The sequence below is a fragment of the Cryptomeria japonica genome, chromosome 11, assembly GCF_030272615.1.
Source record: "Cryptomeria japonica chromosome 11, Sugi_1.0, whole genome shotgun sequence".
Lineage (NCBI taxonomy): Eukaryota > Viridiplantae > Streptophyta > Pinopsida > Cupressales > Cupressaceae > Cryptomeria > Cryptomeria japonica.
This window is the reverse complement of record NC_081415.1, coordinates 251,147,573-251,170,258: the sequence shown is the minus strand read 5'-3', so window position 1 is coordinate 251,170,258 and position 22,686 is coordinate 251,147,573. Positions and strand designations below refer to the sequence as shown.

The 22,686-nt window shown below is 34.8% G+C and overlaps 1 protein-coding gene across 1 annotated transcript in view; it reads left to right on the top strand.

The window, feature by feature from the left end:
* LOC131069670 (uncharacterized) overlaps positions 1-22,686 on the top strand; it is a 124,661-nt gene that overhangs the window by 88,625 nt on the left and 13,350 nt on the right. The window contains exons 4-5 of the mRNA XM_058005176.2: positions 10,120-11,237; positions 18,799-18,811. Of these exons, the coding sequence (XP_057861159.2) occupies positions 10,120-11,237; positions 18,799-18,811 (1,131 nt within the window). The remainder of the gene's footprint in view (positions 1-10,119; positions 11,238-18,798; positions 18,812-22,686) is intronic.

Below are 22,686 nucleotides of genomic sequence, written 5' to 3'. Positions count from 1 at the left end.
AACTAATAGGAAAGTGATCAGATACTGTAGTAGAGTAACAACCAGATGGAGACTTTGCCACCTATATGTTATGAGAAATATAAAATCGATCCAACCTACTCAATTTCCTATCATTTCCTTCTCTATAGTTGATCCAAGCTCAAACAAAAATTATCAGCATGGCTGGAAAATTAGTTATGAATTGGATCAAACTCCCATTAAGTTCCAACAATATATCCTTCTTTTAAATTCATCATGGTTGAGTTTGAAATAATTAAACCAGTTGCAGTTGCCATGACATTCAACCATATTGAAATCCCCTCCCAACATCCAATCAACATTAGGGAGGCTCATAGACATCCAGACCCAAGGAGTTGATCTTTTTTGAGTTGTTAGGAGCATAAATAGAACAAATTTACCAATAGGTTTGTCCATTAATAAAAGAGAGAATCTAGACAGATTTGTGAGTAGGATCCTCTCATTTATCAATGGCATGCTTAGAGATCCAAGGGGATAGAGCAAGAACAAATCCACCACTTCTAGCATCATGAGATGTATGCACAAAAAAACCTCTTTCCAAAGATTGAATAGACTTGCATCTAGACGTTCCCTACTGATTTTAACCTCTTGTGGGAATAACACATCTGGTTTCAAAGTATCTTTGACTTTAAACTTTCCATGAGGGTGGGATAACCCTCTGACATTCCATGATAAAATTTTGCAATTCATGAGGAACCAACCAAGGTAACCTCATCCTCTTGTGGCAAGACTCTGAATCTATTAACAAGGGGCACAAACATGTTCATCATTTTGTCTATCATTATTAGCTGCAAGCAAATACCCTTATCTAGGTCTCGGATTGGTAGCTTGAGATATTCGTTATTGTCTCTAACAGTTGAAATTGTTGGTGGAGACCTTGATCTTTGTCTAAGTTTAGGAGGAGGAGAAATGGACTTGCCAGTAGATTTCTCCACAACTAAAGAGTGAGTGTTGATGGGCTTGACATGCTCTCTAATGGTGGTGTGAATAAAAGAAGAGGAAGAGGGTTCCTTCCTCTTCCTAACAATTCTCCATCCATCATTCATAATGACATCTTTAAAAGATGGTTATCCCAAAAAAGAATTCTTAGAAGACAAGGCTTTAGTAGAAGAATATGGAGTGTTAGATTGAGTGTGAAACAAAGATGAACTTGAATAGTTAGAAGGAGGTTACGAATATATTTAGTTGTATGGTTAACTGGCATAGAGGGCAAGTGAGAAGACAGGGACTTTTTGTTTTTAGTAGGACAATCTTGAATCAAGTGGCCTTCTTATCAGTAAAAGAAGCAAGCATTCAACTTATTCAAATATTCTATTGGTTGGTCTAGTTCAAATCTATGGCCAGATAGTTTAATATTCTTTGGCAGGGGTTTGTTCAAATCAGCTTTCACACACACTCTTGGATGGAATCTTAGGCTAGAAAATTTATCAGAACTCTGTTTACACCATATGACTTTACCAAGTTGAGCTACACTATTTTTAAGATAAGGTTTAAATTCTAGATTCAAAAAGGGCAATTCCAACCACATAGGGTAATGGGTTTGAGAAGGCGCTTCAAGATGGAAGTCAAAAGTCCAAACTTGCAAATAATAAACCTGGCCACTTATAACCCATGTACCATACTATAATACTGCTTGGGCATGTTGTGCAAATCTAAACATGCAAGGTACATAACCTTTACCCAATCCCCTTATTGTTTCAATTTCCTACCCTCTATTTTTCCAATTCATTTTAGCTAAATTCATTTTAGCCCATTTATAAAAATCAGCTTTAGTAGGAATTCCTCTCAAGAAAAATAGAATAACAATTTTGGATTGGTTTTCAGCAATGCATTCTACAATCTCATCATTGGGGATGTGGGTACCTACTCTCCTTTGTTGTTGTCTTTTTATTCACTCCTTCTGGATTAAAGTAATCATCCATTTTTGCCACGTCTTGAGATGATTCCTCCATCAGTTTTTTTTTTATCCTGGCCTCATATTTAAGCGACATTGTGGGTTGAAAACCCTTTCCTTCCACCGACATGTTCTTAGAATCCACTATCTTCTCTGTCTCTTGTGCGAGGGTAGACACAAGAAAGGGGATCCATGTGTTGGAGCAAAACCCTAATGCCACTAGTTTCCAACTCCAATTTTTTGGTCTAGCTGCTACAAGATGCTATGCACTGCAACCAAAAACATCATTCTCCCTCATGGCTCTATCTAGGGTTTCAAAACTTTGACTTATTTTGTTTCGAGCTTTTTCTCTCCTCCATGTATGGCAAGTTCATTGCGATGGTAGTTAGCCATCACTTTCATAATAATAAGAACATTTTAACAAAATGTGATAATCATATTTCTATAAGAATTAATGAAAATAATTCAAATCACATTATGCTCATTTCAAAACATCTATCTGATGCAAATTCATTCTCACGTGCATATTTACTTAGAAATTAATATGAAAGTTAAAAATATTTACAATGTCCTAAAACGAGGTGTCATAGTAATAAGCACGCTATAATAATACTATGTGTCTTGTAAAGTGCACCATATAGATGCCATTGCAAAAATAATGGCGGTACCCAAAATCCTAAATAATCATATATAAGTATCACTATATGGATTAGATATCAAAATATAAAAGTCAAAATACAAACACGTGAGGCATTACAAGTCATCCCTATGACTTAGAATTTACTTGACATGGCCAATAAAGCTATTGATACTTGTTTCAGTTCTAGAGACTTTATGTACAAATTGGTCTTTGTGAGAACTTTGGCCTGGAATAGAACCCATGTCATCATTATGTGATCATCAAATGATGTATATGTAATCTATTTAAAGCTATAAATTTTACAGGTAACTTAATTATTATCATTTAGCATTTGATAATTCATCACTCACATTAAAAAAATTTAAACACTTAAAAATACATTAGACAACTAATAAAATTTATGGTTTTAGATATTGATATAATTCACCAATAAACATTTTTTTTTGTTTTAATACAAGCATAATTTGCTAACAAAAACAATTCTTTCATTTTCAATACAAAAATAATTCACCAACAATATTATTTTATTTGTTTAAGGAAGAGGAATATTTGCCAAGATTCTCTACAAATTTCAAGCAATTTTAAAAAAATCCTCAATAAAATTAATATTAAAATATAAATAAAAACGTACTAAAACAATTAATATTTTTTCTATGAATAATAAAAGATATGTCAAGATTTAGATCATTTTCAAATGGAATTTCTTAAAATTTTCCTTGACTCTTGATTTAAAAACAACTCTTACAAAAAATAGTGCACACCTATAATTATCAACTTTCAAAAGTCTCTTAGATGTATAAGAAATTCACTAAAACAAGGAATATTTAAATCGATTGTTGGGACGCTGAGTCAAAGCAAGTGTCATCCCAACATAATTTATTATTTGAATAAGAGATTGTTTTCATTGAAAGTTCACTTCGAAGAAAGGATTTGAGGTTTTTTTTTTTTTTTTAATAGTTTGTTGCAACAAATTTTTTAACAAGAAGATCGATATGTACTATAAGTTGGGCAATGTTAATCATGTTATTGAAAAGAGTTTCACTCTCTTTTCTTATATTGAAATAATGTTGAAAAAGAATTACAAAGAAGATGGGCGGTACAAAGACTACCAAGTTTAAAGATCAATTATAGCCACCACACAAAGAACAGTACAACAACCATACTAAGGCCAACAAAATTACAAGCCTCACATAAGCATAAATTTGTAGCTATATAATAAATTTTAAATTTTTTTTAAGATGTCTGGAGCAAGTAAACACTTGATAGTAAAGAATCCGAAGCTTGATGTAGTCCAAATGATAACGAAGTGTGTTGTAGTTCTTGGAGATACCCTAAAGTTGACAACAAAGTGAGACAATTTGAAACTGTGTGTTAGAGTAAAACATTAAAATTTGAGTCCCTGTTGAAATGGCTGATTTGAAAATATTGACAAACACCTGCATTTCCAAATATCAAGAGGAACAAACTATCTCAAGGAATTAGCTATCACATTATTACTAAGACCAACACCCATCAATGCCTTTTTCCAGCTCAATGAATGATTAAAAATGATAGGAAAGCATCTTTCCAGCTCAATGAATGATTAAAAATGATAGGAAAGCATCTAAGCATGATATTCCATTTTACACTTGCTATGAGGTAGTCCCAAAATATATGTTTTAAACTCTTATTATGCTGAAAAAAAACCATTTGACAAGTTTCACTCTCTTGTTATTTAAGGAGATTGTCTCTCTTATAGATTTGTACTTATTGCTAACTTAAGTTTCTTGATGTTATGTCTAGCACATATTCTAGTGTGTCATTTTTTGCATGTATTGTTCTTGAGTTTTGTTTATTAAAGATTTTTTTAAAGTTAAAACATAATAATTTATTTTGAAAGTTCACTAAAATTTATAAAAAATTTAATTTTTTTTCTCCTTTGGGTTGTTGGTCCTTTTTTTTGTTATGTTTTGTTAGACTATTGTAATATTTTTTATTTATCTCTTGGCAACTTGTTGGCTACTTTTTCTTTATAATAATTATTTGCATAGATTCAATATAATTTTTTTTTTTTTATTTTACATATGTTTTTTCATTATTGGCATAGTAATTTTAAGAAATTTGGCACATCTTTGAGTACATGTTGTAGTAGATGTAAATATTTTAGCATAATATATAATACGTTGGTCAGTAATAGATTGCTAAATAATCTATATACAAAATATTAGTTGTTTTAGTTTTTTTACATCTACGGGTTGTCCAATGCGAGGATCAACAAATAGGGAGAAATTTTCAACTAGAGATATCTCGAGGTTCTTCATCTCCTCATAGGACAATTCATTCACATATTGTTTCCTCATGGCCTCTCGCCACAAAAGAACGACATTGTGCTCAATTGTGATAGTTTCTACATTGGAGATTATTACCTTTAATGTAGCTAACATGGGGAATAGACGAAGGATTGTACTATAAATATAAACAATGCCCCTCAATTGGTCCAAAATTTGACCAATTAACTCATGAATTGAGGGGGGGTTTGGTAGCAGAGGGTTTGGTGGTTGTAATAGTTGTCTGGTTGTGTATTCTCATTGTTATTAGCCATTGGGTGGTTGTGGTGATTGTGGATTCTCATTGTTATCAACCATTTTACTTGTTTGAAGTTGACAATTTAGATTTAATTAACATATTTCAAACAATATAGTGTATTTGAAGTAAAAACCTAATTTATAACTAAAAAATCAAAAAATGCAAATGAATGATAAAAAGACAAGGAAATTGAAAAAAAATCATACCTGATGCTTGGATTTGATGAAAATTTTCTTGAGGAATCGGATATCAGATCTCTCTAAAATGCCAAAACCATGGGTAAAAATGACCCACAAGTGGCCACAATCTGAGTATTTAAAATACCCATAGGTATTGAACATCCAATACATTTTTCATGTTTTCCATTGTGTATTAATAAGATATATAAACATACATACACACATATACATACATACATACATATATATATATATATATATATATATATATATATATATATATATATATATATATATATATATATATATATATATATATATATATATATATATATATATAAAATTAAGTCCGATATCCAATATTTTCGGATATTCGTTATGCTTTGGCTTTTGTCATACTACATGTACTGACATCCAAACCAAGCAAAAAGTCAAACATGGATTTTTTGCATTTTTGGGCAAATGGAAAAAGGCATTTTTTTCCATATCGCCACTTTTTGGCCCCTCGTGATCCTACACATACCCTTTTTGTTTTGCATAACTTAGAATGAATCTATGACAGGCCTTAAGGAGTAACTAACTATAGATCATTTCAATGAATATCTTCTCCACTACAATTATAGTTTCTTATCCTACATAATGTTCTTAAGGGTATAGAGAATTGATTTAAGAGAGACATTTTTTAATTTATTGAATGCACTTGCATATTGTAATTTAAAACTAGTTTTAAAAATCTTTAGCAACAAAATCAGATTAACCAACATAAAAGGATGTTAGTGACAAATAAGATATTTTCTCTATACCATTTAGGCTTAGCTTTGTTTTCTATGTTCTTTTACCATTTTAATAAATTATCTTGAAAGAACTTAAAGGAACACCCTCCAAGTCTTGTAGAGATTGAAGTGTAGATAAGATTGTACCTACTCCTATCATTTGGTTCAAATTACTTATGAATTGAATACAAATTCCACTTGATTTTCCTCAAGGTTAAGCTTTCAATATCCATCCTTTAGAGTAAAAAAATATAATAATTTAAATCACTAATAGAAATCCACAATATGGGTAGATGATCCTTGATCCTCCACCTAATGAGCTCTCTCATTTAATGGTTCTAAGCCTTGATCCTTTCCCAACGTATACTTAATTTTCTTACTTATGATAGACACATTTACCTAATTTTTTAACTACTCATATTTTGATAGACTATTTAATTTGCTTTTAATGGGATGTTGAGATTGTTGTATTACTCAAGGATTGTTAAGTAGAATTGCAATTAATGCCATTCGTAGGGTATATTATTGTAAGTCAATAAAATATATTATCTTTCGAAATTATTTTCAATTGCATTATTAGGAAATGTTTATGAATTCGTATGACAAGGTAGCTCATGTTTAAGGAACTAATCTAAGTGAATAGCATTGTCTAGTATCCAAAACATTCCTTAAAAATGATAAATCTCAATAAATACTTAATTTTTTTATTAATTATTTGGTGTTCTCATGCTTGTACATAAGAATTCAAAAGAAATTTGGTCTAACGTTTATCTTATTAATCCTTGTCTAATTGAATGAGAACATATCTACTAAATTAATATTGTGTTGAAATTGCCATTATCTATGACATTGATAGAAAGGATATCCACCTAGGTTTGAAGAGCCTAAAGTGTAGAAGGATTTAATTCTGTGTTCCTTGGCCAACTTCCCATAATTCTTAAGTATAAGAAAGTAGTTAATCATTAAGAAATTTTGGGGAAACAACTTGAAACACCAACACTAGGGTGTCATTTTTGCATGTCTTGTTCTTGAGCTTTGTTCAATAAAATATATAAATTTCTTTGAAATTTAATACATAAAAAATCATTTTGAAAGTTCATTAAAAGTTATAAATTTCTTGAATCTGATTTTGTTTTGCTCCTTTTGGGTGCCAACAAGAACAAGCTAGGAGAACTAAGAATGCATGATGACTATTTGAGGTAAATGCATGATCAAACTATTGTGTCTTGGACTATTTCAATGTTTTTTGATTTACCTCTTGGTAGCTTGTTTGCTTCTTTCTCCTTGCAATAATTCTTTTCTTTGATTCAATCTAAAAATAATTTATTTTACATATTATTCTCCATTATTGACATAGTAAAGATTAGAAATTTGGCGCATCTTTGAGTTCATGTTGTAATAGATGTAAATCTTTTAGCACAATATATGAGATGTTGATCAACAATAGATTGCTAAAGAATCTATATGCAAAGTACTAGTTGTTTCATTTCAAAATAATAAGCTCTTATGTAAAATAATGATTTACGTCAAGGCGTTTCAGTTATTAGAGTTTATATTTTTGTTTTGCATAACTCTAGAATGATTCTATCATCTAAGGATGAACACAAAGGTGTTCAAGTGTAACCAATTAAAGATATTCTCAATGAATATCTTCTCCACTACAATTATAGTTTCTTATCCTACATATAGAAAACTGATATAAGAGACATTTTAAAAAACTTTATTGAATACACTTGTATATTATAATTTAAATCTAGTTTTATAAATCTTTAACAATAAAATCACACTAACCAACATAAAAGGAAGTAACTCTCAAATAAGGGATATTGTTCTATGCCATTTAAGTTTAGCTTTGTTTTCTTTGTATTTTTATCATTTAAAAAAATTATCTTGAAAGATCTTAAAGGAACACCCTCCAAGTCTTGTAGAGATTGAAGTGTAGGTATGATTGTACCTACACCTATCATTTGGTCCAAATTACTTATGAATTGATTATAAAAACCACTTGCTCATTTAATTTATATTTTCGTAGCATTAAGCTTTCAATGTCCATCCTTTAAAATCAAAAGAAACAATTTAAAACACCAATAGAAATCCACAAAATAGATAGACAATCCTTGATCGTCCGCCTAATGAGCCCTCTCATTTAATGGTTATAAAGTATGATAATCTTTTCCCAATGTATACTTAATCATCTTATTTATGATATACACATTTACCCAAATATTTTAATTATTCATATTTTGATGGACTGTATATGTCAGGAAACCTTCATTTAATTATACACCTTTATATACTTAAATTACATGATTTTTTGGATGAAGGATTATTCATGCCAGAGAAACGAGACTCGCCCGAAATCGCCCAAACTCGGCGAGTCCGAGTCCGAGTCAGGCCAAACGAGTCCCAGGGGCTCGGACTCGGACTCGACCGAGTCTGGAGAGTAAACTCGCCAGACTCGCCAAGTTGGCGATTTTGGCTCAAAATCGCCAAACTCGGCTAGTCCTGAGCCCCAGACTCGGCTACTGGCTAGGTTAATAAAATGACAAAAAAAAAAACATTTTAAAAAGTTTTTTTGGAAGGGCGAAATTTGACATTTTGGTCTCTCCGTCAGGATTATTTTATGGAATATAACATTTAAGTATGTTTCTTATACTTTAAGTTATATTCCATATATACTGTCAGGATGTTTGAGAGTGGTTTCGGGCCTCCAGGAGTTATATTGCAAAATCTAGTTTTTGGAGGATTCTTCAGTTTTCCAGACTTAGTCAAATTTCAGGATCAGGACATTCCAGACTTAGCCAAATTTCAGGGCATTTGAAGATCAGGATGACATTCCAGACTTTATCACTCACCAACTTGACCTAGCTTGGACCTTCAAGAATGATACTCACTCACCAAGCAAGACCCAATTAGCAACAAGAGCAAAACCAGGCCCTAAGGAAGACTCTCAAAGAAACCCTAATTCAGACTTGTAATAAGCATTTTTGGCCTCGTGGGGCGCTGCCCCTCGACCTCGCCCTGTATCGCGACAGGGAGTGCGCAAGGGGCGCTGCCCCTTGACCCCACCTTGGGGGCGCTGCCCCCAAACCCCCGTCGAAAAATATGGGGGAAACTGCGTCGATAGAAGTAGAGAAAATTTAACCTCCGAGTCTGACATTGATTGGATCGACCAGGTAGATATAGAGGTTGAGACTGTAGCCATGGCAGAGGAGGAGCGGAGAGCACGAGCACAGACAGGAGATTCAGAGGCAGATAGTGACACGGATGTTCCTGATGTTGGTGAGCATGGCATGGTGTCACGGGGAGCGGCTATGGCAGTCGAATCATCCAGGACCTACCTTAGACGCCTTCGCAGGGGGCTGGGGCCGGAGAGTGCAGGCTCCTCTGAGCCATAGACTTGTAGTTGTATTTACCTTTGGTATTTGTATGAAACATTTGATGATGATCATATGATGACATGGATTTTTTATTCCATGAGTTTTGTAATATTGTATACATTTGACAATATTTATATATCTATGTTTGTTATTTTCTTCAGCTACAATTTGCGTTTATGCTTATGTGATTGATGTATACTTGTGTATGTAATCAAATGAGCCGAGTTTGATGATGTTATTGTGTCTTTAAGGTGTATTCGATAAAGGGTGTCTGAAACAAGTTTTAAATATTTAAAAATCTCTAAATTTCTTGAGTTTTTCACTATCCCGAGTCCAGCCGAGTCTGGAGCCGAGTCTGACGCCGAGTCCCGAGTCCGAGTCCGAGTTGGCCTTGCCGAGTCCGAGCCGAGTCCGAGTCCGAGTCCCGTTTCTTTGATTCATGCTCTTGGACTAAGAGTGGATATTCTATCCCTCATGAATATAAAAAAAAACATTTCCAATAAAAAATTAGATAGTTTACTGCAATTAGGCTGACCATTTAAAAATGTTCAACAAGTGTATGAAGAAATATGTAGTCCTGTAAGTCAGAACCTCTGAGCCGTAGCTCAGCAAAACTGGGGTTCCCAGCTGTAATAAGCTCAGGCAAACCGTCTAAAGCAAAAATTATAAGTGCAAAGCTACATAGTAACCAAAGAAATGAAATTCGAAAGCATAAATTCCATTAAATGCTTTCAAACCAGAGTTATCGCGTGTGGAGAGAATTTCAACATGGTCTATCTTCATATTGATCTAAGGTTTATCCGCAGTTTTTCTACTGGGACACCACTGCATCGCAACCTAGTATGCAAGGAAACCCAATTCAAAGAAGCATTGCAAAGCTTATGGCGCGATAATAGTAATAATAAAGCCGAACAAGGTATTGCACATGATCCTCGAACCTTTTCATTTCTGTTGAATGGCTGTCAAATCTTCAAAGCACTTTCACAGGGAAAGCAGCTACATACCCAACTTATCAGAAATGGATTTTACAAAGACTCATTTTTGGGAACTCGCCTTATTGCCATGTATGCTGCAAATGGACGCATGGTTGATGCACGCCAACTGTTTGACAAAATGCCTCAACGAAATAAGCTCTCATGGAATGCTATGATTAGAGGGTATGCCTGGGCTGGACCGTATACTGAAGCCATTCAGCTCTATTATGAAATGCAACAGGAAGGAGTAACTCCAGACAATTATACGTTTCCTATCGTACTCAAAGCATGTGCTAGCCTGTTAGCTCTGGAAGAAGGTAAGAAAATCCACCAGCAAATTAGGAGACTTAGACTTGAATCTGATATTTTTGTTGCGGCGGCTCTGATAGATATGTATGCAAAATGTGAGAGTTTAGATGATGCACGCCAGGTGTTTGACAAAATGCCTACAAGAGATGTGGTTTCATGGAATGTTTTGATTTTTGGTTATTTGAAATGTGGAAGAGTACAGGTAGCACGCGACTTGTTTGACAAAATTCCTGAAAAGAATGTGATTTCATGGACTACAATGATTGCGGGATATGTGCATAATGGACTCTATCATGAGGTATTAACCCTCTTTGATCAAATGCAAGAGACAGATATGAAACCTAACAGGGTTACGGTACTGAGGGTAATAACTGCATGTGCTCATTTAGCAGCTCTGCAGAAAGGAAAAGAAATCCATGATTATGCAACTAAGAGCGGACTAGAGGCTGATGCTTCTGTGGTTACTGCTCTGATTAATATGTATGCCAAGTGTGGAAGAATAAATGTTGCTCGTGAGTTGTTTGACAAAATGCCAAGAAAAGATGCAATTACATGGAATGTAATGATTGCAGGGTATGGAGTGCAGGGACATAGAGAGGAAGCTGATGCTCTTTTTGTTCAAATGCAAGAAGCTGGAATAAAACCAAATGATGTTACATTTATTTGTGTTTTGTCTGTATGTAGTCGTGCGGGTCTGGTGGAAAAGGGCCGGAAATACTTCAATAGTATGAGTCAAGAGTATTGCTTAGAACCTAAACCGGAGCACTATGCTTGCATGGTTGACCTTCTTAGTCGTGCTGGGCATCTAAATGAAGCCCGGGATCTTATTGAGAGCATGCCTTTTGAACCTCCACCTATTGTATTAGCAGCTTTTCATGGTAACATTAAGTTAGAAGATGTTGCAGAACCCCTTCTGGAAATTGAACCTTATTAAGTTCACATGCGCGATCAGAGGAAATCTGTAGATTGTTGGGGAACTTTAGCAAGGAAATGAAGGTGGTCTTAGGCTGGGTATGTACCTGATACTAGTATTGCACTTCATGATGTAGCAGAAGAAGAGAAAGAATTTGGCATTTCGACTCAGCGTGAAAGATTGACAATTGCTTTTAGGATTTTGAAAGGAACACAGCTCCTGGGACAGCTATCCAAATAATTAAAAATCTTCATGTTTGTGGTGACTGCCACATTGCCACCAAATTCATCTCCAAGATAGATAGAAGAGAGATTATTTTAGGGTATGTAAATTGTTTTCATCGTTTTAAGGGTGGACTATTCTGGTGGAGATTACTGGAGATGCTAATTATTTGAGAAATTGATTATATTAACCCAAAATTGCAATTTAACTGAAATTTTTGGTCAAAACATTGGTTTCAACGATTGTCTGAAAAAACACAGGTTTTTTGAATTTTTTTTTTTGCAGAGCAGAGTGGAACAATTTATTGCAATAGATCACAATTCAATAAAGGTTTTTGTTTCCATGAATGACTGTGTTGGGAGAATGATGAACTTGGTTTGGTTGCATTAGAACTAGATTTGACGAAATAATTAAAAAAAATTGATGCTGATGTTGAAGAAATAATTCTAGTAGTGATCCTCAAAAGTGAACATACCCTCATTTAAAGATTGTTCAAAGATTGTTCAAAATAGGAAACTTTTGTGCACAAGATGAATAATTAAAAAAAATTGATGCTGATGTTGAAGAAATAATTCTAGTAGTGAGAGATCCTCGAAAGTGAACATACCCTCATTTAAAGATTGTTCAAAATAGGAAACTTTTGTGCACAAGATGATTTTGTTTGAGTTCATATTTATGATGGATGGTTTTTTAAGGTATAATTGAGTAGTAGTCAAAGAATTAAAACAACATAAAATAACTTTTGTTATTTCTTTTGGAGAGCCTATGTATTTGTAAGAATATCATTTGGACTAACACATGTTGGGTTAATTTTTCATGTAGCAATGGATGTAGATTTATAATGCTAATTAGTAAAATCATGGCTGTATATAAAGATAATTCGACTACATTTATAAAGTACAAGAATAATTTCTATAAACATCTAGAATTAAAACAACACAAAAGGATCTTGACTACTTCTTAGGAAACGTGTATGTAAAAATGTCATTTGGACTAACAAATGTTGGATTAACTTTTTATGTAGCAATGGATGTAAATTTGTAAAGCTAATTAATAAAAATCATGACTGTATATAATCTCACTATATTTTTAAAGGACAAGAATAATTACAATAAACACCTAGAAATTATTTTCAAAAAATGTCTTTGAGCATGGAATGCCACTTAATCCCAAAATACATATCTAGGGTAGGAGGGAGATTACTAGGGAACAATGTACTAAAGGGAGTTAGAATTGATCTACAAAAGGTAAAAGTAATTGTTTAAATTCTTTAGCTTAAAATTGTGAAGGAGGATTTTTTGAGCATGAAATGTCACTTAATCCCAAAATACATATCTAGGGTAGGAGGGAGATTACTAGGGAACAATGTACTAAAAGGAGTTAGAATTGATTTACAAAAGGTAAAAGTAATTGTTTAAATTTTTTAGCCTAAAATTGTGAAGTGGTCAAATCCTTCTTTGAGAAAATCAATTTTATAAAAAGGCTTATATCCAACTTTACTCAAAAAGAAAAGATCATTTATTAAATGCTTAAGAAGAGGCAAGTTATATAATGAGGAGAAGCAAAAAAATCTTTCTCAAGAATTCAAGAAGTATTGAAGTAAGCACTTGTGTTGGTTGGTCCTAATCATTTTAGGTCTTTTTAGTTGTTTTTTAATATCTTTTTCATAGAATGAAAATAATTCCCCTAAAATAAAATAATATGGTTTTAAACAAATCACATCTTTCTTCCACAACTCTCTTCAAAATATAAAGGTTAAGTATTCCATCATGGAGAAGAAAGCTTGTGCCCTAGTCTAAGCTATAAATAATTTTAGATCATGTCATGTTAGAACTAGGATAGTGGCTTATGTTTGCCACTCAATAGTTAAGGACATTTTCACTCAACAAGATGCTTTTTTAGGACGTGTCAATGTATCAATGAGATCTAATAATTTGATTTTAAAATCAAAATTATAAAGCTCGTCAAATGCCAAGGACTTGATAAAATTGACTACATAAACAAAACTAGAGGCATACATGTTAGCATTGCGAGTTATGAATGTGCATCGTTTCCAAGTTCTTTCAAAGTGGACACTTGGTACTCTAAAGTCATATTTTACTTGATGAATATGACTTGCCTACCATTTAGATATAAAAACAAAGAACTCTAAAGCTTGCTACCCAAAAAGTACATTTTGGTAAAAGGAGAATCACCGTGGAAGAATCCTAAAGGAGTTTTTGTCAAGTGTCAACCTAATAGCATTTGAAAGGATTGTATGTGAATGTCATTAGGGGGGACATGGTAGTCCACTCTATAGCAAAGACTATTACTCACAAGAGTTTTAGAGTGGGATGTTGGTGGCCATCCTTGGTTAGGATGTGGCCAAAATGACTGTAAAATGTGATGAATGCCAAAGTCTTTTTGAATGACTAAAATCCATTGGATCTTTTACCAATTAGAAAAATGGTACTAGAAGTTCCATTTCAAAAATAGGAAATTGAGTTTATAGGGGATATAATAGAGAAATATAATAATGGTTTAAAGTGGATCCTAGTAACCATATAGATATTTTGGTAAGCAGGTTGAGACTATAATCACAATAAATAATGCCATCACCATGCATTTCTTATTAACTAACATACTAGTGGATTTGAGGTGTCATAGAGAATTACTATAGATAATTCTCTATGCTTTAGAGCATATGAATTTACAAAGTTGTCTAATAGATATGGAATTAATGTTACAAACTCTTTTTCATACCATCGTCAAGACAATGGATAAATTGTGTCTATTAACAAAAACTAAATGAGAATCACAAAAAATATTCTATCTACTAGAAACAATAAAAAATGTGAGAGAAAGCCTGAAATTATATTATGCCTAGACATGATTACTCCTAAGATAATTACTAAGAAAAACCTTTTCATCCAGTATGTGGGGTAATTTCTATCTTATCCATAAATTTGAAACTACCTCTTTTTAAACTCTTGTAACAAATTGATGAGGTTCAATATAGTTCAATCGTTTAAAGTATCAACCAATTAGTAGATCTTGAAACAAGAAGAAAACTCAATGAAAAGAGTAAAGAGGATCCAAGAGAAGGGAAAAACCAAGAAATTTTTTGTTTGGTGACATATTGCTACTATGGAATGTCAAATCAAAAGATAAATGACATAATGGAAGTTTGATGTCCTCTAGCTAGGTCCTTACATCATCAAAAATTGTTATGTATAGGAAAATTTGTACTTGTTAACTTTAAATGGTGAATTCTTAGAGTTACTAATTCATGTGCAACATCGAAAATATTGTTTCTCTTGATCAAGCATACATTCTAAATCTTATTTTAATTTTGCAATTATGGCTGTATGTATATTCATAGAAATATTTTTATGTTTCCCTTACTTTTATGTTTTTATTCTTTGTGCACTCTTGTCTATGATATTTCTCCTTCTTTGGTTTGTACTCCTAGGGTACTCTCTACATTCACCATGCCCACCAAGGTCATGTGTCTCAATTAGAGTTGTTATCGACAACTAATATGAGATACATTTATTATGGCTTTGTGATATGTTTGTGATGACATTTATGTCTTGGTTCATTATTTTTTTCTTTGCCTTGTGTGAGTCTTTGTATTTTTTTCATAATGGTCAAGTTCTTTGTTGTGCACTCATGGTTGGGCCAAGTTTGTCAAAGTCTAGGTATGGTTAAGAAAATCCCCCTTTGTCCATGCATTTATGTTATGTTTTTCCATTGACGTATTATTAGTTATCACTTTTTTCTTAAGTGTTTTATTTCTTTTTATTGATTGTTTGGTCCATAGCATTTGTAGTGTCACAACCCTCCTTTATCACCTTTGGATTAAAATGCAAACTCTATTATATTTCTTTTGGCTAAACTATTGAATGAATATTATAAAGGAATAAAAATAATAAACCACACACACACATGGAAAATATACTTTTTTTTTTTTTTCTTCTTAATTGTTTATTTAAATTTCCTCACCCAAATAATGGCACATGTTGTAGGAAGAATAAGAAGCTTCTAGAGGCTTCTCCACCACCTTGCATGTAACTCCTCCCACTAAGTCTAATCAATTTGCATGAAGGCCAAATTGGGAGAGAATCTCTATTTTTCAATTAAAAAATTAGGTAGTGGAATTTGGAGATTTTTTTTATAAAAGATGTACAAGTTTTCAAAAAAGGAGTTGGTAATTCCATAAAGATTTTCTTCAAGTAAATTCTTCTTTTGTAGTCATATTTCATTTTTCAGCTAAGATTTTTGCTTTGGAGGACTTCTTTCAAGTTGAAGGATCAAGGGAGATTCATAGGGGATTCTACACCATTTTCAAGCATCCGGGTTCTTCCCATTTAATTTTTCATGCATCTCATCTTTGCTGCAAATCAGATTAGATTAATTAGATCCATTAGTTTCAAATTTTTCAGAAGAAGTAGATTAATTTGTTAAGAAATTAGAAATCATTTGTTTCAAATTTTGTTGATAAGAATTAGTTTCATTTGTTCATTTAGATCCATTAGTTTCAATTTTTTTTTAACTTAGATCCATATATTTCAAATTCTTGAAAGGAATTTGTTTAAAATCTCTTATTAAGTTTTAGATTGATTCTTGCTGAAGAACTAAATCAGAACCATCTTTATTTCCTTTCTCTAGAATCATCTCTCTGGTTATTGTTTATCCGAATCTCATCCTTTAAAGAGATTTCGTTGTGATTATTTCCTCTATGTCTGGTTTGAGATTTTACTACGATTATTCTCCCTGTAATATTTAAATCTGTATGATTATTCTTTCTGTTTCTGTGAATAAATCTTTGTGGGGAAACAACATATAAGTATATCTCTGTAAGTTTTAGATTGAAAATCAGTTTACATCAAACCATAGAATAGAAAATAGAACTACATACTTTACGCCTTGATCCCGTGTCGAAGCGGGTATGTAGGCAGTCTTGGGACGAAGTTGTCCCTCGTACTCAGGCATTCGTGGGTAGGGTCTAGGCTTGGTTGAGTAAGAATCCTAATTGAAAGATAAGATAATTAAATTGAAAAAGAAATTCAATGCATACTCGGAAGGAATCCTGTATGGATTCGCTTGACTTCCCGAGGCTTTAAGCCAAATTCCGAGGCGGAATTCAAGCTTGTATTATTTTAATTACTCCTGAGGACGGTGACCTTGGTGCACTTTTGTTAGAAGAGTGTAGTACTTAGTGAGTGGCTCAGGACCCGAATGGTCCCGATGAGTCTAAGTCTCTGGCCAGAGCATCTCCTATCCCGTTTGGATAGATGCCTACCCCGTATGGGTAGATGCCTACCCCGTTTGGATAGATGCCTATCCCGTATTGGATAGATGGAATGTTATGTCCCGTATTGACAATTGCCTAACCCGTATGGTTAGATGCTCATCCCGGATGGATGAATGCCTAATCCTAAATGGATGGATGCCCAGAGTATAAAATTGAATAAAACATAATGATTACATTAAACAAAAAAAAAAAGAATACTCAATTTTTGTTGTAACAATTATGGTGGGTTATTACATGTGGTATCAGAGCAAAGGTTCAAATCTAGGCCTTGTGCTCACTTCAATTTATTCAACTAAGGGAATGTTTTACAATAGTAGAAATTAATTTTTTTTTTTAAAATCCTAAATCAAAAACTAACTACATAATTTAACTTTCAAGTAAAACCTAGAATGGCAAGAGGAAGAGGAAGAGAGGAAGAGGAAGAGGAAGGGGTAATGGAAGACGTACTAGGAGTCAAAGAGAAGAAAACCATGAGGAAAACCATGAGGAAAACCATGAAGAAAACCATGAGGAAGACCATGAAGAGGATCGACACAACCCAGGGAATAACGGAGATGGGGTCTAAGCTATAATCGACCTTCTAACCAAACAAAGAGATAAAATCAATTTCTTGGAACAATCACTGCAGGACCTTAGGGAAAGGCAGAATGACTATGAAAATAGAAGTGGTACCGAAAATGGAAACCCTGGTAGCGATCAAGGGAATGTGATGGGTAATAGAAAGGAAAATAACATATTGGAACTCTCCAAGGACTTAAAGAAAATCACCCCTCCTAAGTTCAATGGGAGGCAGATTGGTGAAGGGGCTGAGAATTGGCTAAATGAAATGGAAAAATATTTTGAGCTAAGAGATTTTAGCGAAACAACCAAGGCTTTATGGGGTTCTTATCAACTCACAGGGGAGGTAGCCAGTTGGTGGACCAACACCAAGGAACAAAATGTGTATAACAGGGATACGGTCACATGGGATCAATTTGTTCACCACTTCCAAGACAGGTGGCTCCCTCAATTGTTCTTTGATGAGAAAGTGACAGAATTCCATAATCTACGTCAAGGGTCCCTATCCGTTCAACAATATTGGGATAAGTTCGCCAAGTTGCTTAAATATGTGCCTATGTACCAAAAGGATGAAGAAGGCCAAGCAAGGAAGTTCATTTTGGGGTTAAATACCAACATAGGGGCAGAGGTTGACATGCATGGACCCAGAAATATGAATGAAGTGCTCGAAAAGTCCCTAAGGCAAGAGAGGAAGATTCAAACACTAGCAGGGCGGAACTATAATGGGAACCACTCATTTAAAAGGAAGCAAGAATTCAATGGAAACACTAATTTCAACAAGGGTCAGAGGAATCATTCTTCCAAAAGAAGGCCACCGCCTAATCAATATCAGAGGAATGGAAATGATAATAACATGGGTAATAATAACAGGGGCAACTATAACAGGAATGACCAGCAAAATAGGATAACTTATCCACCCAGGGCCAATGAAACAAGGAATGATCCCCCTAGAAATCAAGGTAGGAGGGGTCCTCCAGGCGGATGCTTTATGTGCAGGGAAAACCATTTTTCTAGAGAGTGCCCCAGGATGCAAGGACAAATTAGGGCCAATCAACCCCAACAAGGGCCCCAACAAAGGATTCATGCAGCGGTTAGGAACCAAAGAGGAAGATACCAGAATGTTCCCGTGGAAACTACAGGTACACTATTTGAACAACCAATATCAATTCTAATTGACACTGGATCATCTGAATGTTTCATCTCACCTAAATTAGTAAACAAATATGCATTAAAAGTTAATCAAATGGAGTCATCATGGACGGTTCAATATGGGGATAAGGCAACTAGGGAAGTAACTAGGTGTTTACCGAGGGCAAGGGTACAATTCCCTGAGTTCGAAACAAGGGTAGATCTCTATGTGGCACCCCTAGGATTATATGATGTAATTATGGGAATGAGTTGGTTAACAGACCATCAGGCTAATGTAGATTGCTATAACAAAGTTGTTGAATGTTTGGATGATGGGGGGAAAAGGGTCAAAATCCAAGGAAAGTTTAAACCCATTAATATAGAAACCATCTCAGTAATGCAATTAAAGAAGGAAAGGAGAAGAGGAGGTCAAATCTATATGGTTGAAATTGATGAAGGAAAGGAGGAAATTACACCAACATTTGAAAATACCCCTTTCTTGAAGGAATTTAAGGATGTTTTTCCAGAAGAATTACCCGGTTTACCCCCTACGAGGAAGTTTGACTTTTCTATCGAAGTACTCCCAGGAGCTGAACCAGTATCAAGGGCACCTTACCGGATGAACACAACTGAATTACAAGAGCTCAAAATGCAATTAGAGGAACTCTTAGCTAAGGGATTAATAAGGCCAAGTGTATCACCATGGGGAGCGCCAGTTTTATTTGTTAAGAAGAAGGATGGAACCTTAAGGCTATGCATCGACTATAGGATGTTGAATAAATTCACAATAAAAGAATAGGTATCCCTTACCTCGCATAGAGGATATTTTTAACCAAATGAAAGGAGCGGCAGTTTTCTCAAAGATAGACCTCCGGTCAGGTTACCATCAATTCAGAATTAAGGAGGAAGACATTCCGAAAATAGCCTTTAGGACTAGATATGGACAATATGAATTCACAGTAGTTCCTTTTGGTGTAATTAACGCCCCAGCTACATTTATGAACCTAATGAATAGTGTACTCCATGACTACTTGGATAAATTTGTCTTGGTATTTCTAGATGACATATTGATTTACTCTAGAAATGAAGAGGAACATTTAGTGCACCTCCAAGTTGTTTTGCAAAGGTTGAGAGAACATAAGTTATATGGGAAATTGTCCAAATGTGCCTTCTTTGAGGAAAAGATTCACTACCTTGGGCATATAATATCAAAGGAAGGAATAGCAGTCAACCCAGATAAAATAAAGGCAATAGTAGAATGGCCAATCCCTAAGAATGTTTCAGAGCTAAGAAGCTTTATGGGGCTAGCAGGTTACTATAGGAGGTTTGTGGAAGGATTCTCTAAGATAGCAAATCCCATCACCTCGTTGCAAAGGAAGGGCAAAAGGTTTGTGTGGACCGAGCAAAGTGATAAGGCATTCCAAATCTTGAAGGGAAAACTAACTTCAACACCCATTCTAAGGGTACCAGATTCGAATGGACACTTCACAGTCGTAACTGATGCTTCTATTGAAGGGTTAGGAGGAGTACTTGTCCAAGATGAAGGGGTAGTAGCTTACGAATCCAGAAAGCTAAAGACTCATGAAGTCAATTATGCACCCCACGACTTAGAATTGGTAGCAATTGTGCATGCCCTACAAAAATGGAGACACTTCTTACTAGGGAAGCCCTTTGAGCTAAAGTCGGATAACCAAGGACTAAAATACATCTTTACCCAACCTCACTTAAATGCCAGACAAAGAAGGTGGTTAGAGTTTCTAAGTGAATATGATTTTGAAATTGAATATATTAAGGGGAAAGAAAATAAGGTGGCAGATGCCTTAAGTAGGAGGAGACACTTGATGACTATAGCAACATTCAAAACCTCTTTCAAAAGGCAAGTAATGGATGAGAAAGGACATGACCCATGGTATGAGCAAGTCAAATTGACTTTAGAACACAACCCAACCGATCGTAAAGTCGAAGGGTATACATTAGATGAAGATGGGTTGCTCAGATACAATAATAGAATCTATATTCCTAATTCAGGGAACTTAGGGAAGTAGTCTTGTCGAAGGCTCACAATGCCCCTTATTCAGGGCACCCAGGAGTTAACAAACTTTATGCAGATCTAAAGAAGTTATACTTTTGGCAAGGGTTGAAGAATGATATTGTCAAGTATGTAGCTAAATGTTTGGAGTGCCAAAGAGTAAAGGCAGAACATAGACACCCAGCCGGATTGTTGCAATTGCACGATGTACCTCAACACAAGTGGCAAGTTATTAGCATGGATTTTGTGCAAGGGCTACCCATGTCACCTTCTAGGCATGATGCAATAATGGTGGTAATTGACAAACTCACTAAGGTGGCACACTTTATACCAGGGAATCTAACGGATGATGCACCTACCTTGGCTAGGCGCTTTGTTAAGGAAATATTTAGGTTGCATGGAATACCAGAGAAAATCATATCAGATAGAGATGCTAGATTCATTTCAAGGTTTTGGACCACTCTTCAATCAGCTCTAGGAACTCAACTAAATTTTAGCACCGCATACCATCCTAAAACTAACGGTCAGACAAAAAGGACAAGTCAGATTATGAAAGACCTGCTTCGCATGTACTGCATGGACCAACAGAGGAAATGGGAAGAGTACCTACCTTTGGTAGAGTTTGCTTACAATAATACATATCAAACATCTTTGGGAATGGCACCTTTTGAAGCTTTGTATGGTAGACCATGTCGAACACCTTTGAGTTGGGATAGTCTTGAAGATAGAGTGATTATTGGGCCAAATATGTTGAAAGAAATGGAAAGGAAAACTAAGGAAATTAGGCAAAGATTGAAGGAAGCCTCAGATAGGCAGAAAAGTTATGCAGACAAAAGCAGGACACCAAGGGAGTTTGAGGTAGGAGAGAAAGTCTTCCTAAGGGTTAGGCCACACAAGAGTTCCATAAGATTTGGGAAAAAGACTAAGCTTGCACCTCGTTATGTTGGACCTTTTGAAATATTGGGAAGGATTAATCCAGTTGCATACCGGTTGGCCTTACCTCCCCAATTGAGCCAAATCTATGATGTCTTCCATGTATCTCTTCTTAAAAAGTATGTACCTGATGAGAAACACATTTTGAATTGGGATGCTTTACAGGTCCAAGAAATGGGAGGAATAATGATAAAGCCATTCAGAATCTTGGAGAGGCGCCAGTGCCAGTTGCGCAACAGAGAGGTTGATCAGTGCAAAGTGCAATGGGACCAGTATGATGAAAAGAATGCCACGTGGGAAGACACTAAGGAGATGCAGCAGTTGTTTCCTTTTTTGTTTTAAACATGAACTTGTAAAGCGGAAAATCGCGATCGAACCCTAAGTGTTCTCCCCCACTCCGAGGAGAAAGAAAGGAGGTCCCTAGGGTTGACGGTTTTCACTTAGGAGAGACTTTACATTCAAAAGAGGGGTTGAAACCCACAAGATCCAATCCCACACAATGCAAGATTGGATTCTAAATGAGTTTCAAGGGTTAAGACAGCAAGGCTACCCTCTTTTGTAAAGAACGTAGATAGAAGGATTGAGCTAGGAATGCATGAAAAGTGAGAAAGATTCACTTATAAACAGAGATAGGAATATAGGATGAAGCTGCGGACCTGGAATTAGTAGTAAAATGTCGAGACGACGCTATCCTGCAAATTTGAGCGAAAGTTGATGGGACGATGGCGCCCGGCGTGCACACGGTCCTCCGAAAAATCCGTGAAACGAAGGGGGATCTGTTCGTCCCTGCACAAGGATTCCAGATCTTCAATTACAGCCGCGTACCTGCAACCTTGTTGTAAGAATGTTTGTATTCTTACATGCGAAGGTGTAAT